Source organism: Culex quinquefasciatus, chromosome 1 (genome assembly GCF_015732765.1).
Source record: "Culex quinquefasciatus strain JHB chromosome 1, VPISU_Cqui_1.0_pri_paternal, whole genome shotgun sequence".
NCBI lineage: Eukaryota > Metazoa > Arthropoda > Insecta > Diptera > Culicidae > Culex > Culex quinquefasciatus.
The window spans coordinates 110,654,794-110,672,992 of record NC_051861.1 but is presented as its reverse complement, the minus strand read 5'-3'; the positions used below and the strand labels follow the sequence as shown (position 1 = coordinate 110,672,992).

The 18,199-nt window shown below is 37.3% G+C and overlaps 1 protein-coding gene across 5 annotated transcripts in view; it reads right to left on the bottom strand.

Annotated features, from left to right (window-relative positions):
- Nucleotides 1–3,286: 3,286 nt before the first annotated feature.
- The window catches only part of LOC6047712 (ubiquitin carboxyl-terminal hydrolase 2), a 32,657-nt gene continuing 17,744 nt past the window's right edge, over nt 3,287–18,199 (bottom strand). For 2 of the 5 annotated variants that reach the window (XM_038249322.1, XM_038249321.1), the window contains exons 2-11: nt 10,996–13,249; nt 9,316–9,514; nt 9,012–9,158; nt 8,728–8,950; nt 8,616–8,657; nt 4,905–5,015; nt 4,666–4,838; nt 4,448–4,600; nt 4,203–4,281; nt 3,287–4,130 (exon numbers count right to left, since the gene is read on the bottom strand). In XM_038249322.1, the coding sequence (XP_038105250.1) occupies nt 4,061–4,130; nt 4,203–4,281; nt 4,448–4,600; nt 4,666–4,838; nt 4,905–5,015; nt 8,616–8,657; nt 8,728–8,950; nt 9,012–9,158; nt 9,316–9,514; nt 10,996–13,212 (3,414 nt within the window). In that variant the 5' untranslated portion in view covers nt 13,213–13,249 and the 3' untranslated portion in view covers nt 3,287–4,060. Of the gene's footprint in view, nt 4,131–4,202; nt 4,282–4,447; nt 4,601–4,665; nt 4,839–4,904; nt 5,016–8,615; nt 8,658–8,727; nt 8,951–9,011; nt 9,159–9,315; nt 9,515–10,995; nt 13,250–13,313; nt 13,618–18,199 lie in introns of those variants that run through there. The other 3 variants (XM_038249330.1, XM_038249325.1, XM_038249335.1) reach the window with 3 other exon arrangements.

The following is an 18,199-nucleotide window of genomic DNA, read 5'->3' as shown; positions in this document are numbered from 1 at the left end:
GAATGTTCCTAAAATTCTTGGAATTGCCCAAATTATCTAGGGTAAATGCACTATCTTCGATAGACGAAATGCTCTAATCTTTAAATCTTAACAAAATAAAAATCATGGTGAGTATCGACTTACAATCATTGGAAATATAACACATATGCGATCAGCAGTCTCGTCTCCAAGGACTTTTACAGCAGCACAAAGTCGCTGATGTTCTCCATCGGCTGGCACAGATTCCTTGCGGCGGCCGTCTTACCGCCAGCAGCCGAGGCGTTCGATTTGAACAAAAGCGAGAGCAGCTTGCGGAACTCATTGAGTTGGACCGGGTCGTTGCGGTTAATAGTGTCGTATAGTTTGGTTTTCAGGTTCCGGATGGCCGGGATAGTTGCCAGCAGGTCCGTCCACTTGCAGTAGCGCAGTATGTTGTCCCGGGTTGGATTCCCAGCCGTTGCATCCAGAAAACGTCTAGCCAGAAGTTCTATAGTTCATGCCGAGATTGCCGCACATTACGCGGGCACGGCATTAGGTTCTTCAGATTACAGTTGTTACCGATCGAATACACGCATCATTTCCTTAAGGCATGTGGAAACAATCAAAATGAGTTGATGTTCAGGTCCTTGTTACTTGTCACAGTCTGACGCATCCGTACCGACATTCTCCGGAATCAAATTGGTCAGCTGGGCACCGTAGTCTTTGCTACGCTGGCTGCCAAAGATGTACTGCTAGCAGCGTTTCTGGAAGAAAACGTTTTTTACAGAGATTCAGAGCAACATCGAGTTCACTTACATGATGGAACAGCATCAATTGCATCACCAGCGATTTGGTACTCTGCACGTGGGGAATGGCGGCGGATGGGTGGCAGCAGTCGATTAGGATGTGGTTCCACGTTTTGGTGCTGATGTGGTACGAGAACATTCCCAAGTACTTGTAGTCACCGGTGGTTTCGTCCACATTCACCGTACAGGTAGATATTGTGGTCAACAGAACGATGATCAGCTATTGGTCCTCTTCGACTCGACCGCGGTTCGTGCTCCGGCGTCAACAAACCGATTTCCTCCTGACGCGCGCACAACACCTTCACGTAACCCAGCTGGCGGGAGAGCTTCCTAGAGAGCCGCGACTGCGTAGCATGTTGTAATTGCGCAGGCTGGACAGAATAAAGATCGAGTTCTCAATGCCAAGCAGTTCCAAGCGCAAGATGCAAAAAGTTTAACTTGGGCCCCACGACAGCAGCGGCACAATCGAGATGAATTTAGTCGGCAGCAACTCGTCCGAGTTGGTGCAGTGTTTCAGGAGAAACGTTTCCGTTACTAAATTATCCTTCAGATAACTTTGAACAGAAGCACCATCCGGCTTGGTTTTGCTGCACCTTTTTCGAAGCGGCCGACCTGCGTGCTGAAGGCGCTTCTGGAAGTTTGATCGGTTCCGCTGGTTTGGTCTGGAATTTTCACTCGAAACGATTCAGTTGTTAAAGGCCGCCTTCTTCGGTACACTTGTTGAGGTCGTAATTTCCACCGGAGAGATGGCACCTGTCGAATCAGTAAAGAAATCGTGAAGATTAAAGGCTTTTTCAGCAATCTAAATAAATTATAATACAGAACCTACCTGTTGTTACGCACGAGTAAAAAAAACACATGTTTTTGTTTATAAACAGTTAAGCTGTCAATTTTAACCGAGGTCAAAACTACACGGTGGGAACGCCGGCTCAACTTTTCGTTAAAGTATTGACGAAAATATCAAAACCGTCGTCGATAGATTGACGAATTGTTAACCCATTAATTCTGTCCAACCCCTAGTCAGCAATCTAAGCTTCATTTTAGGACCCAATACTAAAAATCTACTATTATACAATTTAAAAAATTCGAGATTATAATTTGAGCAAGCCCCATGAAAATTTTAAATTTCAAATTTTATATTCTAGAATTCTAAAATTCTACTAAATTACATAAAATCTATAATTCTAAAAAAAAAAACTGGAATTCTTATACTTTAAGTTTCTTAAAGATACAAAATTTTATAATACTAAAATTCTAGAAAAATTTAATCCTTAGATTCTATTTTTTTAAATCCTTAGATTCTGAAAATCTAAAAAAAAATCTTATTTCTTAATTTCTTAAAGTTATAAAATTCTGAAATTTAATTTTTTTTATCTGTTTAATTTTTTTATTTTTAAAATTCTTAAAACTTAAAAATTTAAAATTCTGGAAATCAAAAATTCTAAATATATAAAAATCCATAATTCTAAAATCCTACGATTATAAAACTTTAAGATTTCGAAATTATAATTTGCGAAATAGGGTTCCAAAGCATTTGGAAAATTTCAAAATTCACAAATTCTAAAATTTAAATATTCAAGAATTCTTCTTATTATAAAAGATCTAAAATTCTGAAAACACTAGAATTCTGAAACTTCAAATTTCTTAAAGATAAAAATATTAAAATTCTAAAATTTTATAATCCTAAAATTTTATTTTTTTCAAATCCTCAGACTCTAAAATTCTAAGATTTCAAAATTCCACATTCAAAAATAAAGTTCTAAAGCCCAAAGTAAATAAAAAATACACAAATTCTAAAATTCTTAAATTTTACAAATTCCAAAATTTTCTAATAATGATATGCAATAACATTTAAAAAAAATCTGAATTCTAGAACTAAATTAAATTCGAGAACAGAACACTGATGAAGTCTGCAAGTAGTAGACGAAATACGTATCTGTCAAGATATTAAAAATATATAGCGGAATTAAAAGGAACAACTCGTCTCTTTGTATTCACAGTGAATTCTAAGATTTTGAAATTAAAATTGATAGTAAAATAGTAAAGTAAAGAAAATAAATTAAGAAATAGGGTTCTAAAGACCCATGAAAATTTTAAAATTTGCGAATTCTAAAATTTAATATTCAAGGATTCTAAAATTCTACCAATTCCAAAATTAAAAAAAAAACTAAAATTCTTAAATTTAAAAATTCTGAAATGTGGGAAACCATTTTGGAGCATAATGTTCTTAGCAGTACACGATATAAATATAAGGTTTTTTTTTACCTTATTTCCCTAAGTTGCAAAAATCAGTTGCCGTCTAACCCCCAAGAGGAGAAAGGATTGAAAGCAAAGATAATTTAAATTACCAAAAAGTAAAGACAAGTAAAGATACCAAATGCTATCATCTGTATGAAGAAGTACTTAAGCTAGGATCTGTACTAGGTTGGAGGTTAAAACAACGATTTATTTTGATTTTACATGAGTTTTTACCTTAGGGTGGCAGGACAAGGACATGTCATCATGAAGCAGCAATTTAATAATCTAGATTTTTAACTTTATTTTCAACACAACGCAACAATGATTAAGTGGGATCGGAAACACTGTTGTTTACACATTTGTTTTTTTCCTGTCAAACTGCGCTTGGTTTGAGATTTTAACCTTGCGCACCTAAAACAGGGGGGAGGGAGAGGTTTGCTTTTACTCGTAGTCTCTAGAGTGGAGGTTCCGTCCAGTTCTCGTATCTTTTCTCTTCGTCTGTTTGGTTTTTTCTTTTCGGAAAATAATAAATAGTTTTAAAATGTACAAAATAAATTAATATAAAATCCTACACAGTTTTTGAGTTACAGCTTTAACACGATGCAGTGAGGTTAAACCGGGATTGAACAGAAAGCCTGGTTAAGGTGAAAAAAATGGTCAACAATTAAAATTTTGGTCACAATCTTAGCTTCTCGTTACTCCCCGACACTCGCGCTCTCGCTTTTATATAAATATTAGTTTTGCTTTGCTCATTTGTTGTTCAATAAATAGGAAAATAAATATTACAAATCTAGTGTTTTTTTTCTCTGTGTGTGTTTCGTGTCGTCGCACTTGTGTTAACCATTTTGTTTATCTCGTTTTTAAAGCCACCTCGAGAACCTCTTGCTCTCTCGTTCTCTTAATTAGTCTAGTTTTTTAATTGTTAATGTTGTTTCTGTCTGTGTTAATTGTTTTTTTTTCTTTCTCTCTCGTAATTAGTTTTGTCTCAATTCAATTCGCATCATTCTTAAGTTTCTTTTTCTCATTTTCGTCTTCTTAATTTGTGTTTTTTTTGGTGTTTACGCTCGCTCGTAGAATAACACGTAGGCACTAGATGTCACCAGACTGCGTTCGGAAGTTTCGCTAACGCTAAAAAATTAAACAAAATTGCAGGTTAATAATAAAAAATGTTATTAATTAGAACCATTTTGATTTGCGTACAAGTTATCGTTGAATTCGTTCCATTCCTTGCTGATCGGATGCTTGCAAACAGCGATGTAGTGACCACCGGCGGTAGATCCTTTGAAAAATTGGGCAGAAATTTAATTTTTGAGTAAATTTTAACACAAAACTAAGCAATCTTCAGCGAAAGTGTATTTGTTTTCGTTTCAAACTGTCAATTTAGTTACAGCGGTACCAACCCATTCGTTAAGGTAATTTCACACCAATTCGGAAAACACACTTACCCATATGGTTCGAAATCCCGTACAGCGAGTAATTGACCGGTCCCTGGTGGTCCTCGGACGCGTACTGTTGCAGGTTCAGCTCCCGCTCACCCGTGGGGAACTCGATGACGTTGGTCAGTTTGCTCCACCGCGTTTCCGAGAAGCGTTTCAGGTCTAAGGTGACAATCAAAATATTTTCTTTCTTTCTCAAAATATCAAGCTCATAATGATGGACTCACGTATCACCAGGTATTTGGGGAACCGCTCGATCGCCATGCTCTTGGTGCACCGCCGGCGGGCCTTGCACTTGGAGCAGTACACCTGGTCCAGCCCGTCCATGACCTCCTCGCGCACGAACTCGTCCATGCAGTCGAGCAGTTTGCCGCGCGAATTCGTCGACGGAAGGGGTAGACTGAGAATTAGTCAATAGGTGAATCTCTAAGAATTTGATAACCTTCTGTGGAAAGGCCTCAATTACCTCAGATCCCAGAACGGATCGAACGTGACGCTGGCGTTGTTACAGGCCGAGCACCGCAGCGTACTGCGCAGCATTCCCACAAACAGGTCCTTAATCATGGAGTTCTCCACCCTGGACGAAATTTGAAAAGAAATATAAAAATTGTAGTCTTCGTTTTTTTCTAACTGGAATCTTTCAAAACTTTAAAGATTCCTAATTTTGCAGATTTTCTAATCATAAAAAAAAACTCTAATTCTTGCAAGCCTTTTAAAGTCTTGTAATTTTTAGAGATCTTCATCCTGTAAAAAATAAATCTGAAATACTGAAAGACTGTCGAGTCTCAAAATCTTAAAAATCTTCAAATCTTGAAAGTCTCCAATTCTGGAAAGCTCTTCAATCCAACAAGTCTCCAAATCTTCTTGATAATTAAGTTTTGCCTTGAAGACTGGCTTGTAAAATATTAATTCAGAAAAGCTGCCAAAACCAAAAAGTCTCCAAAATTTGTCAATTATCAAATCAAGCTTGAAAATAATCAAATGTCAAAATCAAATCACAGTCTTCGTTTTGCAAGTCTCCAAATATTAAAATTTTAAGAATGTTACAAGTCTTCAAATTAGGCGTTTTTGCCAGCCTTAAAACACAAGTCTCAAGTCTCAAAATCTTGCGAATATTGAAATCTTGGAAATTGTTCAAGTCTATATTTGACAAATAAATGAAACCTGAGCAGTCTTGCCAGTCCCAAAATGATAAGAATATTTAAATTTAAGTCTCAAAATCTTGCATGTCTTCTAAATTAGCATGTTTCAAATCACAAACAAGTCTTAAAATCTTCCAAGTTTTAAAAATGTAGCAAATTTTGTCTATACATTTTCTTCTATGCAAATCTAACAAGTCTCCAAATCAAACCTGTTTCCCAATCCTACATGTTGCGAGTATTGATGTCGTGGAGATTGTTCAAATTGATAATTAAAAATGAAATCGGAATAGTTTTCAACTTGATAGTCTCCAAACATTAAAAATGTTTAAATTTAGCATTGGAGACTTGAGCTAATTTCCAAATTTACAAGTCTCCAACACCTCTAAAAGTTCAAAAGTTTTTAATTTTGAAAGTCTCCAAATTTAGCATGTTTCCAAATCCTACAAGCTTCAAGTCACCCATTTTTTTGCGAATTTTTCAAGTCTCCAAATTAAACAAGTTTTCAAATTAAACATGTCTGAACATCTTTCAAGAACTAGTACGAAACAATTTTGGAAGTCTCCAAATCCCACAAACCTCCAAAAATGGTTGAAGTGTAAATTTGAAAAATAATTCAAATCTCCATTAATTCCTATCCTATTTTCCTAATCATGCAAGTTTCCACAATTTGTAAAAGCCCAATCAAATCCTACACGGTTCAAGTCTCCAATTCTTGCGACTTTTTTGAGTCCATGTTTGGATTGGATGTTTGGAATTGGAATAATTTGGAACTCTCCAAATTTAGCATGTTTTCAAATTCTACAGGCTTGCAAGTCTCCAAATAACTTTTTAGAAATCTTCCAAGTCTAGATCGAAAAATAAATAAATCAAATCTGAATAGTCTTCAACTTGATGGTCTCCAAACATTAAAAATGTTTAAATTTAGCATTGGAGACTTAATTTAATTTCCAAATTTACAAGTCTCCATAACCTGTAAGAATGGCAAAGCTTCTTATTTTAAAGGTCTCAAAATTTAGCATGTTTTCAAATCCTACAAGCTTAAAGTCTCCATTTTTTGCGAATTTGGCTGGTCTCCAAATCTTGCATGTTTCCTATTTTAGCATGTTTCCAATTCCAACAAGTTCAACATCTTTCAAGACATAATATGAAACAATTTTTGGAACTCTCCAAATCCTACAAACCTCCAAACATTATTGAAGTCTTAATATGAAAAATAAATCAAATCAGAATCTGCTTCATCATGCTAGGTTCCAAACATCCAAATCTTTAAATTTTGCAAGTCTCCATTAATTTCTATCCTTTTTCCCTAATCATGCGAGTCTCCAAACTTGTAAGTGCTCAAGTGCCTCAAAATTTAGCATGTTTTTGAGATCCTACATTCTTCATATCTCTAATTCTTGCGAATTTTAGTTCATGTTTCCAGATCCTATGAGTCTCCAAAATCTTGCAACTACATGTTAGAATCTTGAAAAAAATGAAAGTCTCCAAATTTAGCATGTTTCCAAATTCTACAAGCTTGCCTGTCTTAAAATCATAGAATAACCGGAGCTAGCAAGCTGCCAAATAAGATTTTTGAATTATTTCAAGTTTAGATTGAAAAAACTAAATCGGATCTGAATAGTCTTCATCTTCATCTTTTTCAGATAACTAAACTAAGTAAATTGGAAAATTTGTTACAATTCAAATATTTAAAATTTTAAAAGAATTCCAATTTAGCATGTTTTGAAATCCTACAACCTTGTAAATTTTAAGAGCCAAAAAATCATAAAATATTGCAAGTTCCCAAATTTAGAACAAATTCTTCAAATCTTCATTTTTACATTCATTTACAAGTCTCCAAATTAAGAATGTTCCCACATCTTGTGAGAACCTTGACAATTTGAAAAGTCTCCAAATTTAACTCGTTTTCAAATCCTTGCAAGCTCGAGCCTCCAATTCCTTCAAAATTTTGAAGTAAACATTTTGCAAGTCTCCAAATCCTAATCAAGATTTGCGAGTCAACGTGAGCATAGTCTTTAATCTTAAATCTGAAAGTCTCCAAAACTATAAAAATGAAAGGTTCCAAATTTTGGAAGTCTCCAAAGCGTATAATAAAGCTATAATAACAGTCTTCAAATATACTAGATCTCAAAATCCTACATCCTTCAACTCTCCAAAAATTGAGTCTCCAAATCATGCAAAATTTAGAAGATTAAATCTTGCAAAAACCAAATGTGATAAGTCTTGAATCTTGCGAGTCAACAATTTAAAGAATTCTTCAAATCTTGCTTTAACCCTTTCGAGCCTGATGGGTCATATATGACCCAAATATCAAAATTTCCAAAATTAGCCTATAATTTTCGTATGGTCATAAGAATAATTTTCCCATCATTGACTGAAACAATATTTTTTTGAAAATTCAGGCCTGAAAGGGTTAAAAAATTCAAGTTCCAAAATCTTATTATTTGTCATTTAAATTTGTTAGTATTCAATTTGTGAAAACTCCAGAATTCGAGTCCGGATGTTCGAATGTCAAATATTCAAACTTTGTTTTCACCTTGGAAACTTGTTGATAGTCCTAAATTCCCAAAACCAAGCAAATTGGAATTGTTTTGACAGTTTCCAAATCCTGAAAGCCTCAAATCTTGACCTAGTCTCCAAATATTGCCAGTCTTCGAATGATAAAAAAATCAGTCTCTATATATTTTTTTAACCGTCAAAGTCTCCAAATCTTATATATCTCAAAATCCTGCAAGTCTCAAAATATATAAATGAGTCTTAAAGAATTTCAAACCTTTAAGACCGCCAAGTCCCAACCTTATATTAAAACAAAAATGTCTCCAAATCGTGAAAAGTACTAAATCTCCAAAGTGTTTGAATCTTTTGAGTTTTTGCCAGTCTCAAGTCTCCAATTAATATAAGTCTCCAAATTTTACAAGTCTCCAAGTCATACAAGTCTCCATGTCTTACAAGTCTCCAAGCCTTACAAGTCCCAAGTCTTACAAGTCTCCAAGTCTTACAAGTCTCATCATGAAATCATGAAACTAGATACCTACCGTGAGTACCAGTCCCACATCATGGCTGATTTGACGCGATTCCTAAAAAAAAGTGAAAAAAAACACATTTCAGCACAACTCTACACAAAATACCACCCTCGCTCATCCTCACGGCATATCGTCGTCCTCGATCTCCTTCGAGATGGGCTCCCGCTTGACGGACACGTTCAGCCCGCCGTGCAGCGAGTCGATGAAGAAGCGCAGAAACTCCTGCGCGTCCTGCTGGGCCGACCCCGAGTACATGCGGTGCTTGCTCGAAAAGGCGTTCTTCATCTCGGACGGGTTGACGCTGCGCGTCGTGCCGCTCCACATGTCTTTGATCAGCTTGGTGTACTCTGGAAGGGTGTGGAGAAGTGAGAAAAAACAACTCAGAAGGAAGTTCCGGTGAGACCCTACCGGCCAGAATCTTGTGGTCCTTGCTGGTGCCTCGCTCCGTCGTGGGTTGGTTCCGCAGGTAGTTGGTCAACTCCCGGGTGTGACTCAGGCACTGTATCACAGAGTTCATAAAGCACGTGTTGCCAATGTTCCACAAGCCGCACAGCCCTGCGAAGGAGAGAAATGAGCAAATGTCTCCACATAATGAAAACTTTCCAATTTGAAGTCTCCAAACTTTATTTAAAAAAAACCTTAATCCCAAAATCTTTAAAAATCTAAATTTGGAAAGGCTACACTACTCTACAAACGTCACCAGCCAACTCACCCTCCTTCCGGCTGCCGCCGCTCCTCGGTGAGTCCTCCTCCTGGCCATAGCCGGACTTGAGTCCGGACCGGTATCCGCTGCTGCTGGTGCCGTTGTTGGTGGAACTGGTGGAGGTGATGCCCGAGTCCCAGTCGCGCCCGCTGCGATATCCGACCGGGCTGGTCGAGTGGATGCTCTTGGAGGCGGTTCCGGCCCGGAGCTGTATCGAGGGGAAAGGAGGGCGAACGGAATGAACGGATGAACGAATGACGGTGATTGCGGGTGTGGAGAGGTTTGTTTGCTGTTTGCGGACTTGAGCGGGGAGGTAGACAAGGGGAACTAACTATTGAAAGGGGGAACGGGTGCAGGTGATTGTGTACCATTTCCGGGGAAAATGTTTTACATAATTATTTGATTTTGAAAGTTTGATTAATTTCGATATAAAAGGATCTGTCAAACTAGCAGCGCTGCCAAGGAGATTTGCTTACAGCGGTACGAGTGTGATTTTGCGGTTCCAACTAAACCGAAACGTCAAAAATAAGTTGTCAAATTTCTAGCACATGTTTTTGCAATCAATTTGCAGTAACAAAATCATCTAAAACAACCAGTTTTGAAGAATTTTACAAAAGCAACACTGTAATTTGATATTTTTGGTAAGTTTTCCTACACAAAGATTCGTCGTATCAGCATGCCCAGGTCTAAATTAGAAGTTTACTAATTTAGACCTAGAAAGGAAATGGACGCTGGAAAGAGTGACGGTGTGGATTTGTCTTGAGCTAAAGGATCGCTACACCGCCTTTCCTGTCAAAATTAGTAAATATTTTGATCGAATTAATAGACGAAAAAAAAACTTGAAACTTTAATATTATGCGAGAACTTTTGAAAGAACTGTCAAACTGGCAGCGCTGCCAAGGAGATTTGCTTACAGCGGTACGAATGTGATTTTGCGGTTTCAACTGAACCGAAATGTCAGAAATTTGTTGATCGACGCGTGTTTTTTCGGTAAGTAGATGGAGAAATCGTCTAAAATGACCTAGTTTTGAAGAATTTAACAAACATCTGCGCAATTTGGCAAGTTTCCCGCGAACGGAACAAGTAAACAAAAGAGTCAACACGCAAAGATCGCTCCAGCCGTGCAAGTCGCCAAGTCTTACCGCGATCGCTTTCGACGACGCCAACAAGTTAAGCCGTACCGCTGTAGGAAACACCCCCCAGGGATCACGCTCATCCCGGCGCGTAATGGTACACAATCGGTGCAGTTGACCTGTGCAGCAGCCCAAGCAGGTGGTGACGGCGGCGTCAAGCGCTCAGGTTATACGTTACGAGTGCACATGATACACACACACACAGTACAGAAATAGAGGGTGCAAGTGCTCGAAGACGCACTTAAAGGAATTCGCCCGACACCCAAGCCAAGAAGGATCGATTAAGTAATACGGACGACGAGCGGGGTGGTTGCTGTTGTTGCGGGTTACGAAAGCCGATTATCTCGATCGAACAAATCTACAGGTCTACACGGGGAGCTTGGTTAATGCAATTAGTCGCAACGTCGACGACGGGCAGGGGCTCATTGTTCGAGCGGGTGTGTGCGTGTGTGTGTCTTGGGGGTAGGGGGGAAAAACTTGCAGAAATAGCTAGCGAGCGCGCGCGAAGGTCATTACCGCAGAAGAAGGCTGAGTTGTTGTGTGAAGCTTTACTTACGTAAGAACCTTTCTCTTCGTCGGCGGCCGCAGGCTGCCGCTTCGAATCTTTGTCTACCTCTTGCTTATCGTCCTCGGCATCGTCCGACTCCGACTGCCCTCCATCCTCCTCGTTATTGTTATTGTTGCCATTGTTTTTGGCACCGTTTCCGTTCCGGTAGCGTGCGTCTTGCTCGTCACTACTACTGTTTCCGCTGCCGCTGCTGCTGCTAGTTCCACCAGCGTCGATTCCGTTGTTATTGTTATTGCTACTACTACTTGTGCTGTTGTGCTGACTTATGCTAGGCTTTGGTTTGAGTCGGATCGTGGCCGTTACGTGCAGATCTTCTGCGGGGGCGGCCGCCGGCGTGGCCGTCGCTATGAACTTGGCCGTCGTGGACGTGCCGCCACCATTCGTGAGCGGCGGCGCCGTTCCGTTCAGCGACGGGCGCAGCTTGATCGTGGCCTGCGTGATGGATTCCTCCAGTTCGGAGGTGATGTGCAGCGATTTCATGGCGGAGGCGGCGACGGCGGAACGAGAATTGGTTGGAGTTGGATAAGTACAAGATTCGGTACGGGTTGATGCTGAACTTGGTGGTTGATAGGAAGCGATTGTTGATGTTAGCGACTCTGAAGCCATTGTGGTCGGTTTTGTAGTTGTAGTTGTTGTTGTCGAGCATGAGGTTGATGGTTTGAAAAGAAAGGTATCATTTTTTTGAGTAACAGGTTCGAAACAGTTCGCTGAAGAAGTAGAAGCGCACGCCGGTTGTCTATTGTCTATTGGTTTTAGTTCGGCTGCGGCGTTGTTTTGTACAGCGGCACCGGTGGCGGTGGACGGCAACGGCGATGGAGTTTGGTGTGGAATGCTTGTGGTGGCCGTCAACTGGTGGCCATTGTAGTGGTGGTGGTGGTGTGGTTTGGGGTGAGAATGGTGATGCGATTGCTGCTTGTCATCATCCTCATGATCTTTGGGCTGCGGCAGCCGTACCGGCGGTAGGAACTGCTTGACCTTGGGCGGCAGTGGTGCCGCTGTAACTGACGAAGTCGTCGTCGTCGTCTTCCGGAATGCTAGCTCTGTGGCACTTTTGCTCAGTTCGCGCTTGACCAGGTCGCACTCGTGCTTGAGAAAGTTCTGGTTGCGGTACGTGGACAGTTTGGGCGGTACGGCCGGCGGTCGGAGCAGCTTGGCCAGCGGCTGGAATGTGGCGGCGGTCCGTCGGACCCGTCCTGCGGTGGAGTCGTGCAGCGCCGAAGATGATGACGATGATGACAGGGGTGTTGTGGTTGTAGTGGTGGTAGTGGTAGTGTGAGTTATTGTATTGCAACTGCTAGCGGCACAAGTCTCGGAGCGGACACTGCTGAAGCATGCTGCCGTCGATGCGCTAGCCGGTTTGACGCCGGGTTTGCTACTGCTGCCAGCCGCAGACGGACTACTGTTAGTAGCGTCTAGTAATGGATTAACAACACTGCTGCTAGTGTTTGTGAGAGTATTGGTGCCATTGATGGTGTTAGTAGGGTTATTGTTCTGGGCGCTGACGTTGATGCAGTTACTATTTCTATCTTTAGCGGGAATGGTCTTTACCTTGGAGCTGTCCAACGCCGCGGAAGCTGACGCAATGCTCACAACCGGCTGCGGCTTCTCCACCGGTCGCGAAGCCGCTATCCGCTCGTAGATGCTCGGCCTGCTGCTGAACGTAGACACGCTGTACTTCTGGTAGATGTCGGCACCGCTCAGCGCCGTATTTCTCAAACCAGACGCGTAGCTGGACGACGATCCCGCCCCTCCAACGGCACAATAACAATTGTTTTCCCGGTCCTTCAGCGACGACCTCCCACCGTCCGACGACCTCGAACTAATCCGGCTCCCGTATGTTCCGTACGCCGACGAGTACCGGCTTGGTCTCGACGCTTCCTTGCTGCTTCCGTTACTCGCGGAGCTTCCAACTTCTGCCGCACTGGACGTCGCTAGCGTTGACAACGAGTTTGACAGTTCAGTGTCAGCGGCACGATCGCTCGCTGCGGTACTGCGGTACGACGACGACGATGAGTAGGCCGACGACGAGGACGGCAGATCATAGCGGTACGAACTCCGCCGGTAGAAGCTGCTGCCTGTGGTGCCGCTGCTGCTGCTGGTGATACTTGTCGCGTAACTCCGCCGGTCGGACAGGCTCGACTTGTAGCGGTACGACGACGGAGAGATGTAACTACTGCTGCTCGAGTACGCTGATATTACCGGCATATTCGCCTAGTTCCGGTCAACGTGGGCTGGGAGGATTCTGGAAAGAAAGAAGAAAAACCCAAATCAGTCCCAAGAAATCAAACCGAGACGCAATAGCGTACTTGTTCCTATCAATCTGAGTGTTATGTTATGATTGCAAAACGCGAGCAATCGGGGCCTTTATTTTTTGGTCGTGGCGAAATTATTGATTCAACATAAAAACAACGTGACGACTCGGGTTTGGAACGGGGGTTCGGGAGCAAACAGCTGTGTGTGCCAACTGAGGAGGACGACGTCACTGAATACGGCGAAGAAAATATACAGACCAACCGACCACGCTGCTGGTTCGGTGATACTAAACTGACTGACGGGCTGATGGTAAAGAGTAAGGAGAGGCCTTGGTTGTTGTTGTGGGACTGCTGCGACTGGATATACAAAATACAAAATAGCAGCGGCGGAGCGGAGTTTAGGGGTGATTGGTGTAGGAAAAGGATCTATGGGTAAGGTTTTAAAAAGGAAGTGTTTCAGATTAAGTATCTCAATAATAGCATGAACAGTTCAAGCATAGAAAGAACTCCGAGAAAGATAAAGAAGCACAAATTTGACAAAGAAGACGCGTTTTTCAGACATCTGCGGATGATGAATTAGTTTCTAAAGAGAGAATGACGTCTATAGATAGCATTGACGAGCAGACAGAAGATATGGGGTATCACGAGGCAATTCGTTCAGCAGTGCACAATACCATATTATTTTTTTTGTTTACTGTTACAGTAGAGAATATTGAAAATTGAAATACTTTTTTATGTTTATAAAATGCATATTTCAATAAGATAATAAAAACAGGCCAAGGTATTCCGGGATTAAGACATTAAAGAATTGAAATATTATTTGGCCAGCCACAAAAACGTTCAAAGGGTCATTCTTATGCAAAATTGGCTGAACTTTCACAAAAAAGATACTTTTAAAAGCAAATGATTGAGTTTCGGGAAATAAATTTGCAAAAAACGGGTCAAAAATGGACAAAATAATTACTTTAATTAAACTGATTGGTAGGTAACTCATGAAGAATACATTACAAAATTTGTTTCGGTTAAAAAATCAATGTTTTATGCAAATCAAGAAGCATCAAATAAAAGAATATCAAGCATTTTAAGACAAGCAAGTCAAAACAATAAAAAATATAAAAAAATCAAGAAATTCAAAAAAATACAAAATTCGAGTAATTTATTAAATTTTGGAATTTTAAGAAATTATGCAAATTCTAAAAATTTGAAGATATTTAAGAAATTTCAAAAAAACTTAGAAATTCAAGCTCCTCAAAAAAAAAGTTCAAAGAATTTAAGAAAATCTATATAGAAATTATAAAAACTTCAAAAAATCAAGAAACTCAAAAAAAACTACAATCGTGAAATTTAATAATTTAAAGATGTTCAAGAAAATAAAAAAAAAATATGTTCAGGAATAGTTCAATTAAATGTGAAAAGGACCATTCATAAACCACGTGGAGACTTTTTTTTAAATCTTACTCCATCTCCCCCGTGGACAAAAAAAACTTTTTTTTATGTAGCATAGACAACTTTTGGAAATCTCAATTCCGAAAATTCAGCAAATTCAAGAAATTATTTTTTTGGAAATTCAATAAATTAAAAAAAATAAGAATTTGAGGAAATTAGAAATTCAAAAAACTCAAAACAAATCCAAACATTAAAAAAAAAATAAGAAATTCAAGAAATTTATGAAATTTAATAATTGCAAGAAATTCAAAAAATTCAAGAAATTTATTCAATTCAATTCAATTCGGTATTATTGGTGAATAATCAAGATACAATGAGTAATTTTGAAGTGCATTACAGAGTTTTGGAGTTCCTTACAGCTGTGTGTTGCATCATAATCCATTTAGGAACAATTATTTCTTTAACTAAGGCACTAGCAGAGTAAGAAAAAATTCAAGAAATTTAAAAATTTAAGAAATTCAACAAAATTCAAGATATTTTCAAAATTTAAGAAATTAAAAAAAATATGAAATTCAACAAGTTAAAACAAAAATCTTGAAATTTTTAAATTTTGGAACTACACAACATTTTTGATTTCAGGAATTAAAAAAAATAAATATTTTAGAAAAATCAAGAAACATAAAAAATAAGAAATTGAATAAATCCAAAAAATCTAGAAATTCAAGAAAAAATTAAAAAAATCAAGAAATTCAAGAAAATCAAAAAAAATCATATATTTAGGAATAGTTCAATTAAATGTGACAGGGACCATTCATTCACCACGTGGAGACTTTTTTTTATCTCACCCCATCTCCCCTGTGGAGAAAAAATCTTTTTTTGTATGTAGCATAGAGAACCTTTCTAAATCTACATTCCAAAAATTCAGCAAATTCAAGATTTTTTTTTAAATTAAAAACATAAGCAATTTAAGAAATTAGAAATTCAAGAAACTCAAAACAAATCCAAAAATTTAAAAAAATATGAAGTTTAAGAAATTCAAAAATTCGAAAAAATAAGAAGTTCAAGAAATTCATAAATTTCCAAAATTGCAAGAAATTCAAAAAATCAAAAAAACTTCAAGAAATTTAAAAAAATTAAGAAATTTGAAAAATTTAAGAAAATCAAAAAATTTAAAAAATCAAGAAATTATAAAAAATATGAAATTCAACAAGTTAAAAAAATAAAAAAATCCTTGAGAAAGTTTAGAAATTTGCAAAATTTTAGATTTCAGGAATTAAAAAAATCAAGAATTTTCGAAAAATCAAGAAACTTAAAAAATGAGAAATTGAACAAATCCAAAAAAATCCAGAAATTCAAGAAATTCAAGAAATTCAAGAAATTCAAGAAATTCGTGAAATTCAAGAAATTTAAGAAATTTAAGAAATTCAAGAAATTCAAGAAATTCAAGAAATTCAAGAAATTCAAGAAATTTAAGAAATTTAAGAAATTCAAGAAATTCAAGAAATTCAAGAAATTCAAGAAATTCAAGAAATTCAAGAAATTCAAGAAATTCAAGAAATTCAAGAAATTCAAGAAATTCAAGAAATTCAAGAAATTCAAGAAATTCAAGAAATTCAAGAAATTCAAGAAATTCAAGAAATTCAAGAAATTCAAGAAATTCAAGAAATTCAAGAAATTCAAGAAATTCAAGAAATTCAAGAAATTTAAGAAATTTAAGAAATTTAAGAAATTTAAGAAATTCAAGAAATTCAAGAAATTCAAGAAATTCAAGAAATTCAAGAAATTCAAGAAATTCAAGAAATGCAAGAAATTCAAGAAATTCAAGAAATTCAAGAAATTCAAGAAATTCAAGAAATTCAAGAAATTCAAGAAATTCAAGAAATTCAAGAAATTCAAGAAATTCAAGAAATTTAAGAAATTCAAGAAATTCAAGAAATTCAAGAAATTCAAGAAATTCAAGAAATTCAAGAAATTCAAGAAATTCAAGAAATTCAAGAAATTCAAGAAATTCAAGAAATTCAAGAAATTCAAGAAATTCAAAAAATTCAAGAAATTCAAGAAATTCAAGAAATTCAAAAAATTCAAGAAATTCAAGAAATTCAATAAATTCAATAAATTTAAGAAATTCAAGAAATTCGAGAAATTCAAGAAATTCGAGAAATTCAAGAAATTCAAGAAATTCAAGAAATTCAAGAAATTCAAGAAATTCAAGAAATTCAAGAAATTCAAGAAATTCAAGAAATTCAAGAAATTCAAGAAATTCAAGAAATTCAAGAAATTCAAGAAATTCAAGAAATTCAAGAAATTCAAGAAATTCAAGAAATTCAAGAAATTCAAGAAATTCAAAAAAATCAAGAAATTCAAGAAATTCAAGAAATTCAAGAAATTCAAGAAATTCAAGAAATTCAAGAAATTCAAGAAATTCAAGAAATTCAAGAAATTCAAGAAATTCAAGAAATTCAAGAAATTCAAGAAATTCAAGAAATTCAAGAAATTCAAGAAATTCAAGAAATTCAAGAAATTCAAGAAATTCAAGAAATTCAAGAAATTCAAGAAATTCAAGAAATTCAAGAAATTCAAGAAATTCAAGAAATTCAAGAAATTCAAGAAATATAAGAAATTCAAGAAATTCAAGAAATTCAAGAAATTCAAGAAATTCAAGAAATTCAAGAAATTCAAGAAATTCGCAATTCGCAATTCGCAATTTTCAGTGTAAGAACGGGCCTTGACCGATCTTATGCACCAGGTTCCCGACGAACACGCACTGCCCTTACACCTACATCTCACCCTTGCTCTGAGTCAGTACGAGCAGCACGCTAGAACACGCTTTGAGTGTTCGTGCCAGGCATGCACACCTTCTTTTCCGGTTACGCATTTTAACTCGGCCGGGGGTGGTACATTACGTAGGGTTTGATGTAAGTATAAGCGCCTAACCATTTATAGTGTGCCTATCAATTTTCAGTAAAGCAAAAAACTGTTTAATTTTTAGTTTGAATTCAAAAACTAATTGTTATTTTACTGTGTATTGTTTTCTCCTGAAATCTTTCCTAGTGTTGAGTCGTGTTTATCTGTTGCTATTTCTTCTGTCGCGGTGTTTTGTTACAATGTTTTGAACCTAAGCATGTTATTCAAAAGTTTACCAAAAGTACAATAATTTTATGTGTGTGATCATTGAATATATTAAGAAAGGGATTGGAACCATACTTGTTTTAAGAAAAGGGCGTAGATTTAAACAATAGACAATAAAGGAAAGCAAACTACATAAAGTTCGATACTGAAAGAATAATTGTAGTTTGAAGGAAAGAAGAGTAGGAGCCGATGAAAATAACATTTAATAAATAAATAAGAAAATGGGTAAAGGAAAGATCAATGATAAACAGAAGTTAATATCGTTCGCATATTAAGGGAAACTGTTTTTGTTAGGAAAACACGTTTCACTATTTATTGGGAAATGAGAGCAGAAGAGTAGAAAGATGAGTGAAGCAAAATTAAAGTACAGTACTTGTTCGGTAACTGAGCTTGTTTGACTGGACTACTTGGGCTGTAGCCCACTT